The 26555-nt window shown below is 39.4% G+C and overlaps 2 protein-coding genes and 1 non-coding gene across 4 annotated transcripts; all 3 read left to right on the top strand.

The window, feature by feature from the left end:
* The first annotated feature begins 2074 nt into the window (after nucleotides 1-2074).
* Nucleotides 2075-9453, top strand: GDF3 (growth differentiation factor 3). The gene is made up of 2 exons (XM_016221761.2): nucleotides 2075-2342; nucleotides 8624-9453. Exons 1-2 carry the CDS (start codon nucleotides 2075-2077, stop codon nucleotides 9451-9453), a joined length of 1098 nt encoding a protein of 365 aa, XP_016077247.2.
* Nucleotides 7871-7974, top strand: LOC148093912 (U6 spliceosomal RNA). The gene has a single exon (XR_015714190.1). It is a non-coding gene; the product is annotated as a U6 spliceosomal RNA (small nuclear RNA).
* Nucleotides 9454-16908: 7455 nt separating the features above from the next.
* APOBEC1 (apolipoprotein B mRNA editing enzyme catalytic subunit 1) lies at nucleotides 16909-22436 on the top strand. Of its 2 annotated transcripts, none has more exons than XM_016221724.2 (5): nucleotides 16909-16939; nucleotides 19305-19332; nucleotides 20837-21234; nucleotides 21706-21824; nucleotides 22287-22436. In XM_016221724.2, exons 1-5 carry the CDS (start codon nucleotides 16924-16926, stop codon nucleotides 22434-22436), a joined length of 711 nt encoding a protein of 236 aa, XP_016077210.2. In that variant the 5' UTR covers nucleotides 16909-16923. The 2 variants fall into 2 exon arrangements, with proteins under 2 accessions (XP_016077210.2, XP_087670089.1); XM_087813963.1 differs by having other exon boundaries at nucleotides 16924-16960.
* Nucleotides 22437-26555: the final 4119 nt, after the last annotated feature.

Genomic DNA, 26555 nt, shown 5'->3' with positions numbered 1-26555 from the left:
TCAATTATTGCTTTCTTTCCCTTGATCAAACTCCACTTTAATAAATAATAATGATAATAATTAATAGCAGCTAACTTTTATCGGGTGCTTACTATTTGGCAGACATTGTCCTGAGTCTTGCATATGCATTATTTCATCAGATCCCCTCAGCACCTTAGCAAAGAATGTTTTGTTCTCACTTTACAGTTGAGTGACTTGTCTGTGATCACACAACTACTAAGTGGTGGGACCAGTTACTCTGATTTCTGATTTTAAGTCAGGAAAGTTAAAGAAAATACAACCCACAGTTATTGTTGAAAACAGGTGGGGATTATAGATTAAAAGTGTTGTCTAGGATGCAAATAGGAAGAGATAGGAGAATGGGAATGGAAAAAACTTGGCTTTCTAGAAGAGTGAGACCTCTGGAAATAGCACCATTCATTCATTCACTTATTTATTACATATATGTTTATTGAATGAATGTTTACTACCTGTCAGACACTTTCCTCGGCAGTGGAGTCAGTGAGAGGAAAAGATTGAGATACTTAGCGGAAAAAACATGATTCCAGTCCCCATGACTATATTGTCTGGGAGGGAAATAGGCAAAACACAGTGAAATGTACTGTGATAAGTGCTATAATGGATGCCCACTCAAGGCTCAGTGGTAGAAAGAAGAAATCTAAATCTATTTTAGAGACTCAGGTAAATCTTTGCAGAAGTGACCTTTGAACTTGGTCTGTGCAAAGGTTCTGAGATGAAATGAACTCATAGGAGAACGACAAATATGTTATTATCATTAGAGCATTAACACTGATGATGGTGGAAGGTAGGAAATGAGGCTGGCTAGGAATATGGGTGCCCAACCAAGAAAGTCCTTAAACGACAAGCCAAGGAGTTTAGATTTATCCTGTAGATGATGGGAAATGACTACATATTAGATACAATGTTCTTCCTTTGGGAGAAACAAGTTTTTATAATAGGTGGTATAAAGTAATATAAAATAATAAAGTCTCTGCTCTCAAAAAGTTCAAAAATTATTTTGGCAACAGACAAGCTAATTGGAAATAGCATCAATTCATTTGTTCACTTATTTATCGCACTTATGTTTATTGTCAGATTGTTCCCTCAGTAGTGAAGTCAGAGGAAAATATCCAGTATTTGAAAATATCACAGTACTTTGTCAAAATAACAAAAGAAAAACAAATATTGATATATGCTGCCCTACTTAAAGTCCTCAATAACCTTCATGTCTTTTCACATGTAGTTCCTTCAGCCCTGAATGCCTGATTGTCTTACTGAAAAATATCTACTTAAACTTTGAAGCATCTCCTCTAGAACACTTTGTGTGTACTCACCATTTGGCAGGCATTGTGCCAAGCACGTTAAACATAGCATCTTATCAGATTCCTATGGCAAATTAGAAGGTCAATTTTTATTTCCAATTGAGAAAAAAATAATTAGGAACATGCCCAATGTGAGATAGCTAAATAATGGAATCAGAATGAACTCAGTTAATCTGACTTTTGACTTTTAATCGGGACTGGCAAAGTTAGATGAACAAAATTCAGCCCCCCTTAGAGCTGACAACTGACAAAGAGTGTAGAACAGTTTCCTTAGGAGGATTTCTCGTTCCCTGGTTTAATTTCCCACCTGTCTGTGGATATAGTCTAATAGAAATCTACCTATGTATTTCTCTTATTAGACTATGAATGACAAGGCTTTCAATTACTTATTACTGTGTTCCTAGCACCTATCTCAGCACCTTGCACATAATAGATGCGTAATAAATGTTTGTGAAATGAATAAATGCATGTTTCCTTTCCACTCTGTCTACTGCTAGCAGACCTCAGACCGTTGCAGAGTTAGGCCCACGCACTCATCTTTGCTCTGAGTACTTATTTTCTGGAACAGTAGAGGTAGAGAAGAGAAAAAAATTCTGTCTTTTTACATCCAATTGCCTTTGAGGAGCTGGGAAGAGAGCAGTTCACACTTGATTATCTTACATCAGATAAATTAGCAGCGCCTGAATTGCGGGGGAGTCAGGAGCTAGAGCTCCCTCAGCCTCACTAGCCAGCTTTGTCTCAGCTCAGGGGACATGCTTCCCTCCCTGCCAGTCTTGGCTCTCAGCCTCTTCTTAACTCTGGCCATGGGCCAGACATTCCAATTTCAAGAACACGTCTTTCTCCAATTTCTGGGCTTAGACAAGGTGCCTTCACCCCAGAAATTCCAACCCGTGCCTTATATTTTGAAGAAAATTTTCCACGGCCAAGAGGCAGCAGCCACCACTGGAGTCTCAAGAGACTTATGCTACGTGAAGGAGCTGGGAGTCCGGGGGAATACAGTTCGGCTTCTCCCAGATCAAGGTAAGGGCATCCGAGTGTTTCCTAGAGGAAAAACCTGGCATTGGGGGTGTGAAGAAAGGAAAGGAGGAGATGTAATCGTTACTGAGGGGCTCATAGAAGGCCTTGTGCTGGTATTTTACTTATTTTATCTCATTTAATCTCAACAACAATCCTGAGAGGTAGGCTCAGACAGTAGATAACCAGTAATCTACTCGAGATCATGCAGCTAGTGTGTAAAGAAAGTCAGGATTCAAAATACGTTGTTGGTTTGTTTTTTTAATCAACAGCTTTGTACTGCAGTTTAGGTGAGAGGGGTGAGGGTGCAATTGGGGCTCAGTCTTCCACCCTTTAGCCCACAATTTACACATCCTGGTGCCTTTGATATGGCAAGCAGGGGACAAAAATTTTGAGCTCAGTTTGCCCATAGACCTAGCTTCTCTTCTCCATTCCTCCCACTACTTTTGTTGGGTGGAAAAGACTATTCTTGACTTACGAATACAGAGCATAACATATGCCATTGTCATACTCTATATAAGGATATGAGTCAGTGCCATTTAATAAATTGCCAAATTAACCATCCACCAAAATGACCCAGATCAATTGTTAAAAGTTTATTCTCCTGCCCAGTTCCTGCCCTTCATTTTCCCACCCAATTCTTATTCAAAGTCAGAGATGAGTGTTGTAATCTGCATTTCTATATGGCCTCCCAAGTAGTTCAGAGGTGGCATTGAGAGGCCTATCGGTTACTTTTACAGCAACTGGAGATTGAGATTTGAATATTTATTTGTCCAAGGAGCATTTGTTTGATACCGTGTGCCGGGAACAGTGTATCGCCATGAGAACACAGATATGAAAGTTTCTGGAGGGTTAGTAGGTAAGAGAAACTGGTTTGAAGGATTTTTTGTGGAGAGAGTAGAAAACAGCTGAGGTTATTCCTTCCCTCCCCAATGGAAAAAAACTTTGATTTTTGTGATAATAATCCTATTAAATAATGGTGGTGGGGAGAACGTAATCTCACCATCATCCCTCCCTAACCCTTCCCCTAGTGAAAACCACTATTAGTAGTTGTGTATTCTTCCAGGCTTTTCTTTTTTGCATAATATATAGTATAAACTTATAACTTAAAAAATGGGGTCACACCATACATAACTTTAGTATTATGAACATCTCATACAAGTCAAAACATATCATCAACTTATTTTCATTTTAATGGTTGCATGATATTCCATTGTATAGATATGCTATAATTTATGTAACTGATGCCCTGTTGATGGGATTTCGACGTATAATGAATAATGCAGCCTTATATCTACTTTTTGTGTGTGTGTACACTTTTTCTATTATTTCCCTAGAATGAATTCTTAGAAGGGAATTGTTGGATCAAAGAGCAGGTACATTTATATTTTCAATATATAGCAAATGTCCTCCAAAATTTATATTCCACCATGAGTGTAAGAGAATTCTCACTTCCCTACAATTGACAGCAATCTTTTTAAAAACAGGAACTTAGCCCGACCAGCTTGGCTCAATGCTTGAGCACCGACCCATGAATCAGGAGGTCATGGTTCGATTCCTGGTCAGGGCACATGCCTGGGTTGCGGGCTCGATGCCCAGTAGGGGGTGTGCAAGAGGCAGCTCATTTTTCACCCTCACATCCATGTTTCTCTCTCTCCTCTTAAAAAATAAATAAATAAATAAAAAAAGCCTAAAAATAAATAAATAAATAAATAAATAAATAAATAAATAAATAAATAAATAAATAAATAAATAAATAAAAAATAAAAATAGGGACTTACTGAAGTATAACATACATTCAGAACAGCTCAAAGAATTTTCACAGAAAACCAGCACCTAGATCAAGAAACAGAATATGACCAGCACCCCAGAGGATCCTTCATGCTCCCTTCTGGTTAATCACTATCCTCTATAAGGGTAATGTCTGTCCTGATATCTAACATTACATTTTAGTTTTGCCTGTTTTTGAACTTCATATAAATGGAAATGTGGAATGTATCCTTTTTTGTGTTTGCCTCTTTCACTCAACATAATATTTGTGAGGTTTATCCATGCTGTGTGTATTTGTAGTTCATTCTCATTGCTGTATAGCATTTCATTCTAGTAATATATAATGATGTATTTATCTATGCTACACTGAATGCCCACTAGGTAACAACACTTTTAACTTTTAACTTTTGTTAACCTGGGAGCAAAACATAATCTCATTGTTTTAATTTTAAGTTTTTAATAAGGTAGAATGATGCCTTTTCATTTTTATTTGTTATTGATTTTTTCCCCCCTTTGCTTTTCTGAGAGAGTGGAAGGGAGAGAGAGAGAGAGAGAAAGAAACATCGATTTGAGAGACACATTGATTGGTTGCCTCCTGCACAGACCCCCACTGGGGCCAGGGATTGAGCTTGCAAATGAGGGGAATGTGCCCTTGGCCAGAATCGAACCTGGGTCCCTTCAGTCTGTGGGCAGACACTCTAACCACTGAGCAAAACCAGCTAGGGCTATTATTGATGTTTAGAAAGAGGAAGGGTGAGAAAGAAACATCGATTGGCCGCCTCCTGCATGAGCCTTGACCAGGGATGGAACCTGCAAGCCCGGTGTGTGCCCTGAACAGAAATCAAACCACCATCTTTTGGGGTACAGGACAATGCTCCAACCATCTGAGCCACACTGGCGAGGGCAATGATGTCTTTTCAAATGAACAATGAACCATTCCTTTTTATTTTTTCAATAGTTGCTATATATAGATTATGACCCTTTTCCTATAAAGATTCTTCATTTTTCTTAATGATTTGTAAAGACTCTTAATCATTTGAAAAGTTCTTTATAGTCATGAGTTTTAGCTAGTCATATATATTACAAGTATTCTTGGTTGTTCTTTGTGTTATTAATGTTATTAATGGTATCTTTTGAATATAGAAGTTTTTCATTTTCATCTTTTCAAATCTGTTCATCTTTTCCATTTTGGCTTTTTGTTTTTTCATGCCTAAGGAATGTGATTTAGTGATATGAGTAAAAAGGGAGATCAATATATTAGAGTCATAATCAGGTGAGATCAACTATTCAGAGAGGTTGAGAAGGATAAGTACTGTGAAAAGACTCCTGCATCTGATGTTTAAAAACCTTTAAGAAAGATGTTTCACTGGAGTAGTAAAGGTAAAAGAATTGGAAAGTAACAGAAGGGTATGAGTAAGAAGTAGAGACAGCAAGAGTAGACTCATCTTTTTAAAAGATGATCAGTGAACCGGCCAGGCATGGCTCAGCAGTTGAGCATCGACCTAAGAACCAGGTGATCGGGGTTCGATTCCCGGTCAGGGCATATGCCCGGGTTGCGGGCTCCATCCCCAGTCAGGGGCATGCAGGAGGCAGCTGATCAATGACTCTCTCATCATTGATGTTTCTATCTCTCTCTCTCTCCCTCTCCTTTCCTCTCTCTGAAATCAATAAAGATATATTTAAAAAAAAAAAAAAAAAAAAGATTTAAAAGAAAAAGGTGATCAATGAAAAGAAAGGGGGGAAAAAGGGAAAAATAAAGAAAAGAAAGGGAAAGATGGTACATTGATCTTGAAGAGAAAACTGGGTATTTTAAATGCATTTTAATTTTGTTATTTTTCTAAATGAGACTGAAGAGTAAAGAGTCATTGTTGTAATTTTTCCACAAAAACTGAATGACCTTAGAAAATCCTTACTTAGGATGGAGCCACCCAGCCAAGCAAAATGTTGGCATTAGGCCAAAGAAATAGTTTGTGGGGGAGGAGAAATTGAGAATGCAAAAAAGTTAAAAATAATAATAAAGATAAAAGTATATTCTATCAGGCCTTTTCCTGGAGGAATAGGTGAAATTTGAAAATCTGGGCAGAGAAGTTGGCTTTGAAAATAGGGAAAATAGCCCTGGCTGGGTAACTCAGTTGGTTAGAGGAAACCCTTTTCCTCCCGGTACACCAATGTTGTGGGTTCCATTCCCAGTCAGGGCACATACAAGAATCAACCAATGAATGCATAAATAAGTGGAACAACAAATTGACGTTTCCCTCTCCCTCTCTCTCTCTCTCTCATTCTCTCAAAAATCAATTTAAAAAAAAATAGGAAAATACACCTACAACTTCAAAAGATACAGAGAAGGGGGTCCATGTGGAGAAACTGAAGAATCACATAGCGGGTCAGTGTTCAGTGAGGTGGGAGACAAACTCTTCAGAGATATAGGACTAGACGTTGTTGACATTGATGGCTGTGGGCTTTAGATAAGGGATTGCCTAAGGATAAATCATAAGGGATTTCTGGAGGGCCAGTCTTTGCTGGATGAGAGGATTTTTAAAAAAATCTTTATTGTATTTTTTTTTAATTTTTATTTTTTTATTTTTAATTTATCTTTATTGTTGAAAGTATTACAGGTGTCCCCCCCAACCCCTTCCACCCAGCATCCGAGCCCCCCTTCACCCCCCACACTGTGGTCTGTGTCCATGGGTTGTGCATATATGCAGATAAGTTCTTAGGTTGATCTCTCCCCACCCACCCACTCCCTCATCCCACCTTCCCCCTGAGATCCCTCAGTCTCTTCCATGTTTCCATGTCTCTGGATCTATTTTGTTCCTCAGTTGGTTCTGTTCCTTAGATTCCACACATGAGTGAGATCCTGTGACACTTGTCTTTCTCTGCCTGGCTTATTTCACTCAGCATAATTCAGGGCGTGGTGTCAGGCCCGCTTGGTCTTTGCCGGAGGGGCCATCCGTGGCCTCCGGGTGCTGAGTTGAAGCCCCCCCCCAAGGAGGACCCTGAGGAGCCTCCAAGTGGCTCGCTCTCCTCTCTCAGTGAGAGAACCACCGGCTGAGCAGCCCCCGGCAGCAGCCGCCAGCTCCTCCACAGGCTCCCAACCTCCGGAAGCTCCCTCCCTGGCTGGCAGGTGCCCCCACGCTCACACCCGCTCACACTCAGCCCCTCAGTTAGGTCCTGTCTGCCACCACCTTCCTTCGTTGGACAGGGCTTTGTTTGGAAGTCAATCGAAATGGTTCGATTTTGGCCAGCAACTGAGCCTAGGATGTTCTTAAACATTTTTGTGCTGTGGGTCCCTTTGCAGTTCTGACAAAGCAAATGGACTCCTTTTCAGACTAATGGTTTACATGTCTCAAATAAAATATTTAGAATTTCAAAAGAAATCGATTAAATATTGAAATACATTTACAAAGATATTTTAAAAGCAAATGTGTATATAATAACATATGATGCATTATTAACGTAACAAATAATAAGACCTACAGATGGGACTATAATTACCATCATTTCAAAGTAGTGCGAGTGTATTATTTTAAGATACATGCAACAGCTTAATGTGTGAACACACCTATGTTTTTTATTGGGCCCTAAAAATGTTATTGGGATTTGTTGCCTATTTTCATAATTGAAAGAAATGCTAAATTTCATTTAGAGTTTAGTAAAGATAAAGATGTAATTCTTTTTCCCATCCATGGTCATGGACCTTGTAGATTCTCTACAGGACCCCCTGGGGACCTGTGCACGTGAAGATAAGAACCTCTGGCCTTAACTTGCTTTGTTAGCACATATACTAAAAGTTGAAATGATACAGAGAAGATTAGCATGGCTCCTGTGCAAGGAGGACATGCAAATTTGTGAAGTGTACCATATTTTTAAGGGGATTAAGAAGTACAAACTGCCAGTTATAAAATTAGTCATGGGAATCTAATGTACAGCATAGGGAATATAGTGATTAATATTATAATAACTATGTATGGTGCCAGATGGGTCTAGACTTATGGTGATTGCTCCATAAGGTATATAAATATCTAATTGCTATGTTGTGCACTTAAAACTAATATAATACTGTATGTCAACTATAGTTAAAAATAAATTAAAAATGAGTAGTGAAAGAAAGAAATACTCCCAAATGGTAGGGTGTGAGTATAGCTCATTATTTCCTGCCCTTTGTTTTTGTGTGCGTGTGTGTGTGTGTGTGTGTTTTAAATATGTCTTTATTGATTTTTTTCAGAGAGAGGGAAAGAGAGATAGAAACATCAATGATGAGAGAGTCATTGATCAGCTGTCTCCTGCACACCCCCAACTGGGGATTGAGCCCGCAACCCGGGCATGGGCCTTGAGTGGGAATTGAACCTCAATCTCCTGGATCCTAGGTCGATGCTCAACTGCTGAGCCATGCCTGGCTGGGTTCCTGCCCTTACCTTGTATATGTGATATACATATAACATTTGACATTTATATCATAGGTGGATATAAAGTAAAATATATTACGGTGACACTCACATCTCTCTGTTCCTATCTAGGTTTCTTTCTTTACCCCAAGAACCTTCCAGAAGCCTCCTCTTGCCTACAGAAGCTCCTCTACTTCAACCTGTCTGCAGTTAAAGCCAAGGAGGAGTTAACAATGGCCCAGCTGGGCCTGGACTTGGGGCCCAACACTTACTATAACCTGGGGCCAGAACTGGAATTGGTCTTGTCGCTGGTTCAAGAGCCTCATGTGCGGGGCCAGTCCATCCCTAAGCCAGGTAAAATGTTTGTACTGCAGTCGGTACCATGGCCTCAAGGTGTCCTTCACTTCAACCTGCTGGATGTGGCTAAAGATTGGAGTAAGAACCCTCAGAGGAACTTAGGTTTGTTCCTAGATATACTGGTCAAAGGACACAGAGACTCTGGGATGAATTTTCAGCTTGAGGACACCTGTGCCAGACTGAGATGTTCTCTTCATGCTTCCCTGCTCGTTGTGACCTTCGACCCTAAGCAGTGCCATCATTCTTCCCGGAAAAGGAGGGCAGCCATCCCTGCCCCTAACGCTTCTTGCAAGAACCTCTGTCATCGTCATCAGCTATTCATTAACTTCCGGGACCTGGGTTGGCACAAGTGGATCATTGCCCCCAAGGGGTTCATGGCAAATTACTGCCATGGAGATTGTCCTTTCTCATTGACCACTTCCCTCAATAGCTCCAATTATGCTTTCATGCAAGCGCTGATGCATGTGGTTGACCCAGTGATTCCCCAGGCTGTCTGTATTCCCACCAAGCTGTCCCCCATTTCCATGCTTTACCAGGACAATGATGACAATGTCATTCTACGACATTATGAAGACATGGTAGTTGATGAGTGTGGGTGTGGGTAGGTTGTCAGAAATAGGAACTGAAGGAGTGTTCTTAAGGTAAAGCTTTTAATAAAACTACCTATCTGGTTTATTACTCGTTGGATCTGAAATATCAATATGTTTATGTTTACAGTTTGTCTTTCTGGGAAATCCATCATGATTGATGATGTTCCAAATTACACACATATACACACATACACTCACACACAGCCTTAATGATAATAGCAATACATTTTATTGATTTTTTTTTTTAGAGAGGTAGAGGAAGAAGGGGAAGAGAGAGAGATTTGTTGTTCCATTTATTTATGCATTTATTGATTGCTTGCTGTATGCGCCCTGCCTGGAGATTGAACCCTCAACCTTGGCATATTGGGATGACTCTCTAACCAACTGAGCTACCTGGCCAGGGCTATAGGAATTTTTTTTTTAAAATATGTCTTTATTGATTTCAGAGAGAGGAAGAGAGAGCACATGCGTGAGAGAGATAGAAATATCAATGATGAGAGAGTCATTGATCTGCTGCCTCCTGCATGCCCCCAACTGGGAATTAAGCCTGCAACTGGGCATGTGCCCTGACCAGGAATCGAACTGCGATCTCCCGGATCCTAGGTTGATGCTCAACCCCTGAGCCACTCCCAGCCGGGCAGGAATTATTATTTTTTTAAAATCACCAATATCTACATAGTTAATTTAATGGCTGTATTATATATGATTATTTAGATACATATTTTATTTACAAAATGTTTATCATTGGACATCGTGTTTGCAATTTTCGTGGTGGAATAGTGTAATGAGTCTTTGTTCACGTATCATTTTTCACATCTTAGAAAAATTTCAGAGTTAAAAGTATGTTGACAGTTAAAATAATATAAAAGGTATTGATATTAAAACAAACATGCACCCTGGCTAGTTTGGCTCAGTGGTTAGAGCATTGGCGCTCGGACTGAAGGGTTCCAGGTTCAATTCTGGCCAAGAGCATGCACCTCGGTTGCAGGCTCAATCCCTGGCCCTGGTTGGGGTGTGTGCAGGAGACACCCAATCAATGTGTTTCTCTCACATCAATGTTTCTCTCTCTCTTTCTGTCTCTCCCCCCCCCCCCCCACCTTCTACTCTCTCTGAAAAGCAATGGAAAAAATATCTTCAGGTGAAGATTAAAACACAACAAAAACCCCAAACAAACATGCATGTGTTATGGGGTAAAGTACAAAATTCACATGGACTTCAAATATAAAACTCTACACATAGGAGGATACTTTGGGTTATATCAGGAAGTATGAAGCTACTTACCTCTCTTGTTAGGAGAACTAAAGTGGGAAAGTTTGTGCATCACGGCATTATTTAAGCTCTAATTCCAGTTGTTACCACCTTAAATCAACCTCCCCATTATCCCTGGATTATTGCTACAACTTTTATCTTTCAATTTTATTTTTGAGTTTTTAAAAATGTAGATTATGGCCCAGCCGGCGTGGCTCAGTGGTTGAGCATCAACCTGGGATCCAAGAGATCATGGTTCAATTCCTGGTCAGGGCACATGCCCGGGTTGCAGGCTGGGCAGCCGATCAGTGGCTCTCTCATCATTGATGTTTCTATCTCTCTCTCTTCCTCTCCCTTTCTCCCTCTGAAATCAATAAAGATATGTTTTAAAAAATAAAAATTAAAATGTAGATTATGCCCTGTTTGAGTGGTTCCATTGGTTGGAGCACCTTCCGTACACCAAAAGGTTACAGGTTTGATTCCCTGTGAAGGCCCATACGTAAGTTGCAGGTTCGATCCCTGGTTGGGATGCATACGGGAGGCAACTGGTCAATGTCTTTCCCTCCCTTCCCCTCTCTCTAAAATCATTTTAAAAAATATAGATTATTATAATTTAACTATATTACAAATACATGTGAAGATCCCTGCATAACCCTCCCAGTCTCTTTTCCCATTCTTCTAATAAGATCATGTTGAATTTGTTTTCCATCTTTCCCATTCATTTCTTTATAATTTTACTACATATGCTTGGATCCATAAATAATATAAAGCATTGCTTAATAAATATGTAAACTTGCCCGGCCACTGTGGCTCAGTGGATGAACATCGACCTATGATCCAGAAGACTGTAGTTCCATTCCCGCTCAGGACACATGCTAAGGTTGCAGCCTCCATCCCCAGCAGGGGGTTTGCAGGAGGCAGCCGATCAATGACTCATCATTGATGTTTCTATCTCTCTCCCCCTCCCTTCCTCTCTCTGAAATCAATAAAAATATAAAAAGCCCCCAAACCAACCAAACAACCCCCCACCAAAACAAATATGTAAACTTTATAGAAACAATATTGAAGCTTATTTTTTTTTAAAATCATTTTCCTCTCAATTTATTATTGCAGAGATTATTACAGGCTGATACATGTATGGATATAATTGATTTTTTTACTGCTGAATAGTAACGCATTACAAGCATATTACACCACTGATGTATCCATTATGCTATTATTGAACACTGAGGACATTCAAACTGCTAGAATCATTTCTGCAGAATGGACACAAAATCTCTTAACAATCTGTTTCTCTAGCTAGGACTTCCAAGTAGGGCAGCAGTGAAGATGGGCAATTTGTAAGAACAAAGAGGCTACAGAGATTAGAGTGCACATTCTTGAACACAATCTAAACTGATCTTTAAAAAGCACCCACAGGACTACTTTCAGGGATCATTTCCATAGTTTGTTAAAAAGCACTCGCCTTGTCAAATGCATCATTTGAATCAGAAACACTTCTCTGACAGGTATCAGTGGGAGGCTGACTTTGGACAAATCATTATTTAAAACAAGTTAGGGGAATAATCAGGATGATGCCAACAATAGTAAACTATATCAATGTGTTTACAAAGCACTTTCAGGTTATATTTGTTAAAGAAAGAGCTAAGGAATGTAAAAGCCCAGCCAGCATGGCTCAGCGGTTGAGCATCAACCTATGATCTAGGAGATCTCTGTTCGATTCCCTGTCAGGGCACATGCCCAAGTTTTGGGCTCAATCCCCAGTCAGGGATGTGCAGGAAGCAGCCAATCAATGACTCATCATTGATGTTTCTCTCTCTCTCTCTCTCTCTCCCTCTCCCTTTTTCTCTCTGAAATCAATAAAAACATTTAAAAAAATAAAAAGAAAAAGAAATTAATGTAACAGAAGATAGATAGTTGCTTTGGTAAAGGTGGTGGTGCTTTGGTCAGGCTATTGTAGCCCCAGCTCTGTCCTCTGTTTGGTGGGCCTTTCTTACCTTACCTTAATGTAAAATCTATCTTTCTGAGAAAGATGCATATAGATCTTAGAGAAGTTTACTTAATAATCATCGTTTTGGCCACAATCTATTATTTTTGTCCTTAACACCCTCCTTCACACATAATAATAATTATGTGGTGACTTTTTAAAGCTTTATTGATTTTAGCAAGAGACATTGATTTGTTGTCCCACTTATTTATGCATTCATTGATTGATTCTTGTATGTGCCCTGACCGGAGATCGAACCCACGACCTTGGTGTATTGTGACGATGCTCTAACTAACTGAGCCACTTTAACCAGGGCTCTTTTTTGTTCTTGATCACGTCCTTTGTAGCACAAAAGTTTTTAATTTTGATGAAGCTTAATTTATCTATCTTTTGTTGCTGTTTGTGCTTCAGGTATCAGATTTAAGAAACTGTTGCCAAACCCAAAGTCATGAAGATGTACATCTATGTTTTCTTCTAAAAGTTTGATAATTTTAGCACTTACATTTAGATTTTTGGTTCCTATTGAGTTCATTTTTATCCAGTGTTTGAGGTAGGGATCCAAATCCATTCTTTTGCATATTGATGTCCAGCTATCACAGCACCATTTGTTAAAAAGACTATTCTTTCCCATCGAATGATCTTACACCCTTCTTAAAAATCAGTTGACCACATACCTATTAGGAGGTCTACTATTTAAGAAAAAAACACAAAAACCACCCAGAAGACAAGTGTTGGTGAATTTGTGAGGAAACTGGAACCCTTGCAGGTGCAGCTGATAGGGGTATAGGGTGGAACAAAAATATATTTTATTTTTCTCTTCTTGCCCCCCCCCCATTCCCTCCCTCTTACTAACAGAATGTGTAATCGATTAATCAACTCTGTATATGTTTCACCTTATGTGCTGGCTAACATTGTTGCAGTGCTCAGTTGACCAGGCAGCCAAGCCCTGAGCTTATATCCTGGCCACCAGGAATGTGGGGGCTGGTCAGTTTGGCCTCAGAAACGCTGGAACGATGCCCACCTGATCACCGCTTGGCCAGGTCAGAACACTGACCATCCCATCCTGGGGGCCAGTAATGAAGACATGCATCAAGGCCCAGGACTCAAATTCCAGGGCTGCAAATCACCAGAACCCCAGTTTGTACTCCCTACCCACATTCCCTTTCCCTGATTCCTCTAGATAAGCTTTCTCCTAACAAGCTTTAGGGGAAGGTGGGTGTTAGCGTTTTTATCCATCGCCTTCCCAGATTTCCGGCATCTGATGTTGTTAAATGTGCACTTATAATACAAGCCCTGTCCCTGCTTTTTGTCTGGTAGTGACAAGCAGTACGAACGCCAGACTCAGCTGAACTCCAGTTTCACAGCTGCTATGGAAAACAGTATTGAGATTCCTCAAAATATTTAAAATAGAGTTATCAGATGATCCAGCCATCCCACTCTGGGTGTATGTGCAAAAGAATTAAAAGCAGAGGTGGGACTGAAAGATATTTTTGCACACCCATGTCCATATCAGCACTATTCACAATGGTCGAAAAGTGGAAGAACCAACTCGTCCATCAATGGGCGAATGGGTCAGCAAAATGTAGTCGATATATACAGTGGAAGGCCATTTAGCCTTAAAAAGGAAGGAATTCCTGCCACATGCTGCAACTTAAATGAACCTTGAGGATATGATACTAAGTAAAGTAAGTCAGTTACAAAAGACAAATAAAAAGATGTTCAGCATCATTAATCATCAGGAATGTGCAAATTAAAATCACAGTTAGATGCTACCACATACCCCCCAAAATAACTGCAACTAGAAAGGTTAACATTATCAAGTGTTGAGCAGCCGGAACTCCTATACTCCTGGTGAGACCATAAACTGGCATAACAATTGGGCATTTCCTTAAATGTTAAATATACAGCCTTGGTCAGTGTGCCTCAGTTGGTTGGGCACCGTCCCAGGCACCAAAATATTGCCAGTTCGGTTCCTGGTCAGGGCACATGCCGGGGTTGTGGGTTTGACCCCTGGTAGGGGGTGTGCAGAAGGCAGCCACTCGATGTTTTACTCTTATATTGCTGTTTCACTCTTTCTCTCCCCCCTCACTTCCTCTCTCTCTAAAAAAATCAGTTAAAAAAAATCTTTAAAAAAAGTTTTTAGAAGATTAAAAAAAAAAAATTTAAATATACACTTAGCAGTTTGATCCAGCTATTCCACTCCCAGGTTCTTTACTCAAGAAAATGAAAATGAAACATTTATATAAATAAGTGTACACAGTGTTCACATCTTCCTTATGCATAATAACCTAAAATTGGAAATAACCCAAAGTCCATCAGTGGGTGAGTGATTAAACAAATTGTTATATCCATAAAATAAAATTTACCCAGCAATAAAAAGAGATGTTCCTCTGGCACACCTAATCACATAGATCAGTTTTACAGAGAAACTGAGCAAAAACATTGTATGATTCCATTTGTATGAAATTATAGAACAGTCAAAACTAATCTATAGTTTATCAGTGGTTGTCTGGGACTGAGAGGAGCAGGATTGACAGAGAACTTTTTTGGGTGACAAGAATCTTAAATATCTTGATTGTAGAATGGTTATAATAAGTATATGTAACATTTAAAAAAACCCATAAATTTCCAAGAATGGGACACTGACCTATCTTTGGTCTCTTTTCCAAATAATGAAAGCCATGACGGTCTATCATATCTGATAGTTCTGAGTTTTCTAAAACAAAACAGATGGTGGGTCAAACATTCAACAGGAATTCTAGCAGAAACAAATTTAAATTTTATACTGCCTTAACTTTTGCTTATGTGCCCCCTGTGAGTGTGTCTTACTATATTAGTTTCCTATAGCTGCTGTAATAAATTTTCACGAACTTGGTGGCATAAAGCAACATAAATTATCTTACAATTCTGATGGTCAGGAGTACAAAACAGGGTCTCACCGGGCTAAAATCAAGATGTTATCGGGGCAGATCTGCTTCACGAGGCTCTAGGGGAGAATCCATTTCCTCACTTTTTCCAGCATCTAGATGCTGTTCCCATTCCTTGGTCTCCTTCCATCCAGTTATCACATCACTCACATCTCTGCTTCCATCTTCACATGTCCTTCTCTGACTGGCTCTTTTGTCTCCCTCGTTTAAGGGTCTGTGTGATTGGATGGGGACTACCCAGACAATCCCAGGTCATCTCCCCACCCCAATATCTGTACCCTAATCACATCTTCAAAGTTACTTTTGCCTTTATAAAGTAACATACTTATAGGTTCTAGGGATTAGGAGGTGACAATTTTTTTTTGGGGGGGGGGTCATCATTCTACTTACCATGAAATCCTTGGCTTCTAAAGGGCCTTCATTGGAGATGTGGCCCTTCTGCTCCTTCCCCAGCTCTCACCTGCCACTTCAAACAGCTGCTTCGTTTTGTGGAGGCTCCAGCTTGACTTTCACAGTTAAGGAAAGTCCTACATTTAGGGCTCAGGTGTTTCGTTTGTAGGATTTGAGATTCAAAGTTCAAGGGTTCCACATTTGAGACCCCAGAGGGAGCCTTAGATCTTGAGTGACCTCAATTCTGGGAGCATGTACTTAAATTCAGAGGAGCTTGACCCAGGTTTGGGGCAACAAGGGCAATGGCATTCGGGACTATGGATAGCATGACTTTTTAGAGGAGGGTAACAAAACAGAAGTGGACTTGACATTACATTTAGCTTTAGCTTCAAGAAGGAAGAGAGATCACCTAAGACTTGTCACCTAATTACCTGACTCAGAGGTCGAAGTCCTTCTGATTTTGCACCTATCAGTGCCCCTCCCCTTTCCAACAAGATTTGGGGCAAAGAGCAAAATAAGAGGAAGTTATAAATAAACTACCTCTCCTAGTTGTTCTTTCTCTGTTCTCTTCAAGAAAGAATGATGTGTCAGTCTTGCCTTAACCTTAATTTAAAGGAAAGTTTTTAAAATTCAGATATTACCAAAGAACTTTGTAATTTGCTTATCCTCAGGGATTTATTCTACAGGGATAATTATTTGCGTCATTAGCTTTCTTGTGAACCCATTGATGCTAACCCCACACCAGATTCTCTCTTAATCTGCTACCTGTTTGTACAGTCTAGACACTCAGTGCCTGAGACTCAGGAATGAGTCATTCTTTGCTCAAGCCCATGGCAGTGGTTACACCTGAAGAAACAATGTTAAGTCATGTTGCTGACAGGAGCAATCAGGACAATATATAACTCCAGGGGGAAAATCCAGTGACACAGCACCATGGCTTCTGACAAAGGTAAAATGGATCCAAGTCCTGGTAAGTGTCATAGTCTTGAAAAGTGCAGAAACTCTGTGTGTGTGTGTGTCTTGTTTGTGTCCTTGGGCATTTTCCAACTTTCCTATTTATTACTATATTAATACTATTCTCTTTAAAATATAATTTTACTTTATTTAAGAATTGTTTGCCTCCCTGTAGGTGTTATTTTTTGAAGGGGGTTAATCTGCTGAAGTTTTGCCAGAATGTGACTGGCTGTGCTTGGTTAAATAAGATTTGTTATAATTATTAATACTATTAACATCCACAAACAATTTTGATCAAATGACACTAAGCCAATACTTGTTTCACCACAATAAAAGATTAAAGAAAATATACAACTGTTAAATAACAATTTAAGATGACAACAGAAGTGATGCCACAGGGGCATGTTAATTATTTAAGGTTTAGTTAACTCTAGAACAATTCATGGGGGAAGGAGAACACTTCAGGCTGTATAAGGAAATAATTTTCAGGTGAGGTGGGATTTTAGCTGGATTCTAAAAGGGTAGAATTTAGATTGGAAAAGAGAAGGCAATTCCAGGTTGTTTGACACAAAAACTTTGAGAGAATTTACAAAGATTATCCTTGGAATATACTGGTTAGGCTAGAGAAGAGTTTATGGAAATAATCTACAGTGAAATTAGAAGGCAAATTTGAAGTGATACTATAGAGGGCTTTGAATGCCAGGCTAAAGAAATTAAGGTTGATCTTTTTGGTAAGAGAAAATCTCTGGAGAACTCGTGAATAGCATAGAAATGACTGAAATATTGCTTTAGGCACATTTACTGTCATGTGATGCCTTTTGGACTGGAAGCAGAAAAGATCGGAAGTGCCTTGGCTGGTGTTGTTCAGTGGTTAGACCATCCACCTGCACACCAAAGGGTCGCCGGTTCGATTCCTGGCCCCAGTTGGGGCACTTGCAGGAAGCAACCGATTGAAGTGTCTCTCTCACATCCATGTTTTTCTCTGTCTCTCTTTCCCCTCCCTCCCCTTCCACTCTCCCTAAAAATCAATGGAAAAAATATGCTCAGTTGAGGATTAACAAAAATGAATAAATAAATAATAAATAGAAAAGACCAGAAGCAAGGAGACCGGTTAGAAGACTATTGTAAGAGTGTGAGCATGATGTGATTAGAGATAAAACAGATATCAGTGTTGGGTTTTAAGAAACAATATTCTTCAAACCTTGGGCCTGTTGAATGCAAAGATGAGGATTGCCACCTCTGATTCTTGCCATCCTAAACTGAGAGCAGGATTTTGCTGTCAATGCCTTCCGTAACCTCTGGGCTCCAGCGGAAGTCTGATTCTGTTTCACTGGTTCAATCATATCTTTCTACATGCTCTTTGTAGATGTCTTTTCTCCTTCCTCTTGAGTTGTTGTTTAAAGAATATGTGTGTATTAAGCCAAAGGTGTTCCAGCTCTCTCCACATTACCAATTACTCTTTCTGTAAATTGTAATTTTTTTTGATCCCCATCTGAGGATATTTTTTCCATTGCTTTTTAGAGAGAGTGGAAAGGAGAGAGAGACATCGATTGGTTGCCTCCCGCACATGCCCCAACGGGCTGGGGATCGAGCCTGCAACCAAGGTACATGCCCTTGGCTGGAATCAAACCCAGGACCCTTCACTCCGCGGGCCGACGCTCTAACCACTGAGCAAACGGGCTAGGGTTGTAAATTGTAATTTTAATTGAGATCATGGTAGCTTAAAACATGTAGCTTTAAGAAATAATACACGCCCAGCCGGGCATGGCTCAGGGGTTGAGCATCGGCCTAGGATCCAGGCGATCAGGGTTCGATTCCCGGTCAGGGCACATGCCCGGGTTGCAACCTAGGCAGCTGATCGATGACTCTCTCATCATTGATGTTTCTATCTCTCTCTCTCCCTCTCCCTTCCTCTGAAATCAATAAAGATATATTAAAAAAAAAAAAAAAGAAAGAATACAGACAGACTACTTGGACATTTTGCTGTTTCCCCCAATAGTTACATTTTGCAAAACTACAGAATAACATCAGAACCAGGATACTAGCATTGACACACTCCACCAATTTTATTCAGATTTCCCTAGTTTCACCTGTACTCGTTTGTGTGTGTGCGTGCGCAGTTTTATGCAGTTTTGCCGCCTGTACAGGTTTGTGTCTCTGCCACCACAGTCAGAGCTCAGCAGTTGCGGCAGTACAGATCTGTTTTATTGCCCTTTATAACCAGACCCTCCTCCCTCCTGCTTCACCCCTTTCCTAACCCTTGATAACTATTGATCTGTTCTTACTTCTACACTTTTGTCGTTTTAAAATGCAATTCAATTTGTTTCTGGGTGTTATTTGACGTATTCATCTCTCAGCAGGTCCTTCAGCTGTGGATCCCACCCTGAGGTAAGAATAATACTGTTAGCCCTGGCCCAGTAGCTCAGTTGGTTAGAGCCTTGTCCCAATACCCCAAAGTTGTGGGTTTGATTTTTGGTCAGGGCACATGCAAGAATGAACCAAGTAGCCCTGGCCAGTGTAGCTCAGTGGGCTGAGCTTTGTCCCATTCAAGGACAGGTCACTTGTTCAATTCCCAGTCAAGGCAGATACCCAGGCTGTGGGTTTGATCCCCTGCTGGGGGTGCATACTGGAGGCAACTGATCAATGTTGCTCTCTCACATCAATGTTTCTCTCTCTCTCCCTTTCCCTTCCTCTGTCTCTAAAAATCAATAAAAACATTAAAAAAGAGAATGAACCAATTAATGAGTTGAATTGCATATATAAGTGGAACCACAAATCAATGTTTCTCTCTCCGTTCTTTTCTCTCTCTCAAAATCAATAAAAAACTTTTAAAAAGAGTAAACTGTTATATTGTGCGTTTAATGGAACCAAGAGGACTATAGCTTTCCTTATTGTTCCTTTCCCTTTTACCACTTTCCCATTCTTTTTTTATTTCCCTTTTCCAACTTCATTCTCTATGATTATTGCTTTCTATGTATTTGCTCTTGTCTTTTGGTTTCTGTTTAAATAAATTACCTTCCAGCTTTGTTCTGTTATTGTCTTACTAATACTCTTCTCTCTTTAGATCACATATTTTTATAGCCATTAGTGAAAGGTCAAGGAACTGATTTGTCACTTTGATTTCATCTTTCTATTTTATGTTACATGCCCATTTTCCAGACATATCATTGTAGCAGGGGGACTTTCATCAAGGAATATATTATCTCATGATTGTGGGAAGACTTATTTATGTAATAAATGAATGTGATACTTTATGTAATAAATGTTAGTGAGAAATATTAGAATGTAACAAGCTTATGGCTCAACCATGTTGGAAAGGAGAGTCCTCATTGGAAAGGAAGCTCAGCACAATCCTGAGTTTCCCGAGTCACAGCTTTGACACATGGAGAGTTTACTTCTAACGATGCCATTGAGAGCAAGTTGAATTTCTTTCTTATGAGGTATACACAATTTAATGTGGAGGAATCCTGAGGCTAAATTATTCTCTTCTTAGGCTCGGCAATAGAATTTGGTTGGTAATTTGAGGCTTCTACACCTGAGAAAATCTAGTTAGGGTCCACTGAAGGATAGCAAATATTAACAATTGGGACATGGCACTTCTAAGAGTGAGACAGAAAGATTAGAATATAACGAGAAAAAGAACACAGTTATACCTGAGTTCAAGACTAACAACAATGGTGTAAGGAGAGTGGTGACCAAATAACATGAATTGAAAAAATTCTTTATTGTGTTTGTGAGAGAAACCCTGATAATTCAAGTGGACCTCCCGGGATAACTATAAGACACAGGAAAAAAAGTTTCCCAAGATTCATATTTTAGATCTGCCTTATAAATGAAGGGAGCACTAAATGATTTTTAAAGTTCCTCTAACAATTGCATGACAATATTTTAGGAGAAGAATTGAACCCTGGGAATTTGAAGCAATCTTTGACCCCAGGGAACTCCGTAAAGAGGCCTGTCTGCTCTATGAAATCAAGTGGGGCACATGTCACAAGATCTGGCGACACTCAGGCAAAAACACCACCAAGCACGTTGAAGTCAATTTTATAGAAAAAATTACTTCAGAAAGACAATTTTGCTCATCCATCAGCTGCTCCATCATCTGGTTCATGTCCTGGAGTCCCTGTTGGGAATGCTCCAAGGCTATTACAGAATTTTTGCATCAACGACCTAAGGTGACTTTAGTTATTTATGTAGCACGGCTTTATCACCACATGGATGAACAAAACCGACAAGGACTCAGGGACCTCATTAAGAGTGGTGTGACTATCCAGATCATGACGACCCCAGGTAAAAATAAATCTGAAGTGTTCATGAGAGGCTGTGGTGGTGGTCAGGAGATTGATTATCCCAGAATGGAAGTCTCAGAAGTAAAAGTTCAAAATAATATGAGAAAGCACCAGGTCTGAAATTCATAGCAGGGAAAGTATAAAAAAATACAACTCCTTCAAATGAACTGCTTTGTTCTTTTTAGGGGTTCTGGGAGAGTCTAGCCCATCTGCAGTAGCAAATATGCCAGAGGGCTTTATATATGGTGTATATGTGTGTGTGTGTATATATATGATGTCCCCCCAAAATGTATACACACTTAACAGCTGGTAGCTCAATTGATGTTTCTTGCTTTTCAGATTTAATCCATTGTAATTAATAATTACCCAAAGTGTGTATACATTTTTTGGGACACCCTGTATTTAAGTTTGGCTTTCTTTAAGTAACTTTCTGTTGCATTTATTGAATGAACCAAGATTTGTGTTTCCTTAGAGTATGATTACTGCTGGAGGAATTTTGTCAACTACCCACCTGGAAAAGAGGCTTACTGTCCAAGATACCCCCCTCTGTGGATGAACCTGTATGTACTGGAACTCCACTGCATAATTTTAGTAAGTTATTTTAAGAGACAAAGATTCTTATGCAAAAAAAAAAAAAAAAATAGCATCCTTCTTCAAATTTCTTTTCTGATAATTTTGACACATGCTCTCCTCACCATTTGTCATTTATATTGAGCCTTAGTTATTTAACTACTTGATCTTAAGAAAACGTAAGACAGTCTATTTGTGGGAAATAAGTGGGAAAGGGGAATGAATAAACTGTTCTAAGGTATATGTGGACCCCCTATTAATTAGTGTTATTATTATTATAACACCTACTCACTCTACAGAATTGCAGATATTCTCATTTCCCATATTGGTGGTATCATTCTATTGAAGAAATGTAGGTGTTCCATTTGTATTCTCTTGAGAGTAGTTCAGTCATCTTTTAACTGATGTTATGAAATGATTGTGGTAAAATAGAATTAAGAAAATATTATCTTAACTTTTTTTTTTTTTTTTAATAAATTTCAGAGTCTTCCTCCCTGTTTAATGATTTCAAGAAGATATCAAAAACAACTTACATGGTTCAGGCTTAGTCTTCAAAATTGCCACTACCAAAAGATTCCATACCATATCCTTTTAGCTACAGGGTTGATACAATTTCCTGTGATTTGGAGGTGAATAGAATGATTCTTTGCTGGCAATGATGATTTGCTAAAGATTGAGTGCCATTAGAATCTAGAAATTTTCAGTTTCTGTAACTATAAGTCATCTTAAAAAATAAAGAAGACTATGACATTTACAATAACATCAAAAACAAAACAACAAACAACAACAACATAGGAATAAATTTAACTAAGGAGGTAAAAGGCTGAAAACTAAGATATTGATGAAACAAATTGAAGAAGACACAAATAAATGGAAGGGTATCCCATGTTTGTGATTTCAAAGACTATTATAAAAATGTCAATATGACTTAAAACCATCTATTGATTCAATGCAACACTATCAAGATTCCAATGGACTTTTTCACAGAAAAAATACAATTCTAAAATTCATATGGAACCACAGAAGACCTGAATAGCCAAAGCAGCACTGAAAAAGAAGAACAAAGCTGGATGAATTATAATTCCTGATTTCAAACTATATTACAAAGCTACAGTAATCAAAAGAGTATGTATTGGCATAAAAACATAGACCAGTGGAACAGAATAGAGAGCCCAGAAATAAACCTATACATATGTGGTTAACTAATATTTGGCAAGGAAATTTGGAACACTCAATGGGGAAAAGGTAGCTCCTTCAATAAATGATATTCATATTCAAAAGATGAAGTGGTACCCCTATATTACACTATTCACAGAAATTATTTTAAAATGGTTTAAAGACTTAAATGTAAGACTTGAAACCATAAAACTCCTAGATGAAAACATGGGGGAAATCTACTTGACCTTAGTCTTGGAAACAGTTTTATGGATATTACACCAAAGTACAAGCAACAAAAGCAAAAATAAGCAACTGGGACTACAGAAAATTAAAAAGTTTCTGCACAGAAAAAGAAACAATTGCCCGGCTGGTGTGGCTCAGCAGTTGAGCATCAACCTAGGATCCAGGAGATTGTAGTTTGATTCCCAGTCAGGGCACATGTCTGGGGTGCAGGCTTGATCCCCAGTTGGGGGTGTGCAGGAGGCAGCTGATCAATGAGTCTCTCATCATTGATATTTCTCTCTCTCTCTCTCCCTCTCTCCCCCCCCTTCCTCTTCCTGAAATCAATAAAGATAAAAAAAAAGAAAAGAAAAGAAACAGTTAACAAAATGAAAAGGCAACCTATGAAATGGGAAAAATATTTGTAAGCCATGTATCTGATATGGGGCAAATGTCCAAAATATGTAATGAACTCATACAACTCAATAGCAAAAAACAAAAACAACTCAAATAATCTGATTTTAAAGTGGGCAAAGGACCTACATAGACATTTTTCCAAAGAAGATATTCAATTGGCCAACAGCTACTAATGAAAAGTTGGTCAACATCGCTAATCATCAGAAAAATGCAAATCAAAACCATAGTGAAATAATACCTCACACCTCTTAGAATTTCTATCACCAGAAAGACAAGAGATGTGTTGGCTAGGCTATGGAGAAAATGAAACCCTTGTACATGGTGGGTGGGAATGTAAATATAGGTAAAGTCACTATGGAATACAATATGGAGGTTCCTCAAAAATTAAAAATAGAACTACCATATAATTCAGCTATTATACTCCTGGGTACATATCTAAAGAGAAAAAAATCACTATCTTAAAGAGAGAGTTTCACTCTCATGTTCATTGCATTATTTACAATAGCCAAGGCATGAAAATAACCTAAGTTTCCATCAATAGATGAGTGAGTAAAAAGATTTTTATATACATATATATCATGAAATATTATGTACCCACAAAAAGGGGGAAATCCTGCCATTTGCAAAAACATGAATGAATCTTGAGGGCATTACGTTATTTTAAATAAGTCAGAGAGAAAGAGATAAATACTATATGATGAAGCCCCCCCCCCCCCACACACACACGTATAAGCAGCTTAGTGGTTGCCAGGGTCAGGGTGAAGGTGGTCAAAGAGTACAAACTTCCAGCTTTACAACGAGTAAGTTCTGGCACGCAATGTGTAGCATGGTGGTTATAGTTAACAATACTGTATTGTATACTTGAAATTTGCTAAGAGAGTAGATCTTAAACATTCTTACCTCCCACCAAAACTTGTAATTGTGTGAGGTGATGAATATGTTAACTCATATCATTTTGCAGCATATACATATAGCAAATCATTATGTTGCACACCTTAAACTTACATAATATTATGTGTCAATTATGTCTCAATAAAATCTTGGGGGGGGGAGAAAATAAAACAAATGAACCTAGAAATTTTTACAAACAGCAGTATCATGGATTGTATTATCTACTGCTGTTTTGCAAATTACCCCAATACTTTGTAGATTAAAACAATAATACATATTTATTACATCACAGTTTCTCTGGGTCAGGAATTCAGAAGCAACTTAGTGTGCAAACCGTCAGCGAGGGCTGCAGTCATCTTTTTTTTTTTTTTACTTTTTAAATTTATCTTTATTGTTGAGAGTATTAAGGTATATCATTTCCCCCCACCAATTGATCCCCTCCACTTCCCTCCCATCCCTTTCCCAGGCCTTCACCCTGTTATTAACTGTGTCCATGGCTTATGCATGTAACTTCTTTGGTTAATCTCTTCCCACCCTCCACCCCCCTTCCCTCTTTCCTCTGAAATATGATCGTCTGTTGCATGCGTCAATGTCCCTTGATCTATTTAGTTCATCAGATTCTTTTGTTCATTAGCTTCTTCTTAAAGAAGACCCTTCAACTTTTCCTGTAGTGCTGGTCTGGTGCTGATGAACTCCTTTAGCTTTTTTTTTTATCTGTGAAGCTCCTTATCTGACCTTCAATTCTAAATGATAGCTTTGCTGGGTAGAGCAATCTTGGTTGTAGTTCCATGTTTTTCATCACTTTGAGTATTTCTTGCCACTCCCTTCTGGCCTGCAAAGTTTCTGTTGAGAAATCAGCTGACAGTCGTATGGGGGCTTCCTTGTAGGTAACTAATTGCTTTTCTCTTGCTTCTTTTAAGATTCTCTCTTTGTCTTTAACCTTTGGCATTTTAATTATGATGTGTTTTGCTGTGGGCCTCTTTGGGTTCCTCTTGTTTGGGACCCTCTGTGCTTCCTGGACTTGTAAGTCGATTTCTTTCCCCAGGTAGGGGAAGTTTTCTGTAATTATTTTTTCAAATAGGTTTTCAATTCCTTGGTCTCTTTCTTCCCCTTCTGGCACCCCAATAATACGAATGTTGGGCCTCTTGACATTGTCCCAGAGGCTCCGTATACTATTTTCATATTTCTGGATTCTTTTTTCTTTTTGCTCTTCTGGTTGGGTGTTTTTTGTTTCCTCATGTTCCAAATTGCTCATTTGATTCTCAGTGTCCTCTTCTCTACTGTTGATTCCATGTAAATTATTCTTCATTTCAGTTCCTGTAACCTTCATTTTAAATTGGTACTTTATTATGTTATCGATTTTCTCAGTTATTTCCCTAACAGTCTGCTTAAACATCCTTATAACCATTATTCTGAACTCTCTATCTGTTAGCTTGCTTGGGTCTATTTCATTTAGTTCCTCTTCTAGGGATTTCTTCTGTTCTTTCCTTTGTGACATGTTTCTTTGCCTCCACATTTTGGCTACTTCCAGGTGTTTGTTTCTATGTATTAGATAGAGCTGCTATGTCTCCTGGAATTTGTAGAGTGGCTTTGTGTAGTAGGTGTCTTGTGGGGTCCAGTGGCTCAGCCTCCCCAGTCACCTGAGCTGGGCCTTCTAGGTGCTCCCCTGTGTGGGCTGTGCCCACTGTCCTGTTGTAGTTGAGCCTTGGTTGCTGTTGGCGCCCCTGGGAGGAATTGACCCCCAGGCCAATTAGCTGTGAGGACCAGCTGCAACTACAGCCAAAGAGCTGCTGTGCTGGAGACACTCTTATGGATTAGGATTTACTTCAGTGGAGCTTTGGTGTTCACCACGTGTGCCCCTTGAGTGTGTCACTTGTGAATGTGGTGGGGTTGTAATCCAGTGTGGTCGAGTCTGACCACCAGGTGCACTGTCTCTGGGGCCTCCCGGGAGGTGCAAAGTCACCCTGCGCCAGTGCCTTGCCCAGGGCCACCCAGCATGAGCTACACAGCAGACCGTAGTTGGCTGCTGCTTGTGCTGGGCTTGAGGTGCCCAGGAGAGGCCAAGCT

This window comes from Miniopterus natalensis, chromosome 2, assembly GCF_054644295.1.
Source record: "Miniopterus natalensis isolate mMinNat1 chromosome 2, mMinNat1.hap1, whole genome shotgun sequence".
NCBI lineage: Eukaryota > Metazoa > Chordata > Mammalia > Chiroptera > Miniopteridae > Miniopterus > Miniopterus natalensis.
The sequence above is the reverse complement of the archived record's forward strand: the minus strand, read 5'-3'. Positions and strand labels throughout refer to the sequence as shown.

What these genes read in the sequence shown, in the direction of transcription:
- GDF3 (XM_016221761.2), top strand. Translation starts at nt 2,075, where the DNA reads ATGCTTCCCTCCCTGCCAGTCTTGGCTCTCAGCCTCTTCTTAACTCTG. An exon ending in TCGGCTTCTCCCAGATCAAG is followed by an intron (nt 2,343 to 8,623) that starts GTAAGGGCATCC and finishes GTTCCTATCTAG; the next exon opens with GTTTCTTTCTTTACCCCAAG.
- APOBEC1 (XM_087813963.1), top strand. Translation starts at nt 16,924, where the DNA reads ATGGCTTCTGACAAAGGTAAAATGGATCCAAGTCCTG. An exon ending in TAAAATGGATCCAAGTCCTG is followed by an intron (nt 16,961 to 19,304) that starts GTAAGTGTCATA and finishes ATCTCTCAGCAG; the next exon opens with GTCCTTCAGCTGTGGATCCC. An exon ending in CCAGATCATGACGACCCCAG is followed by an intron (nt 21,235 to 21,705) that starts GTAAAAATAAAT and finishes GTGTTTCCTTAG; the next exon opens with AGTATGATTACTGCTGGAGG.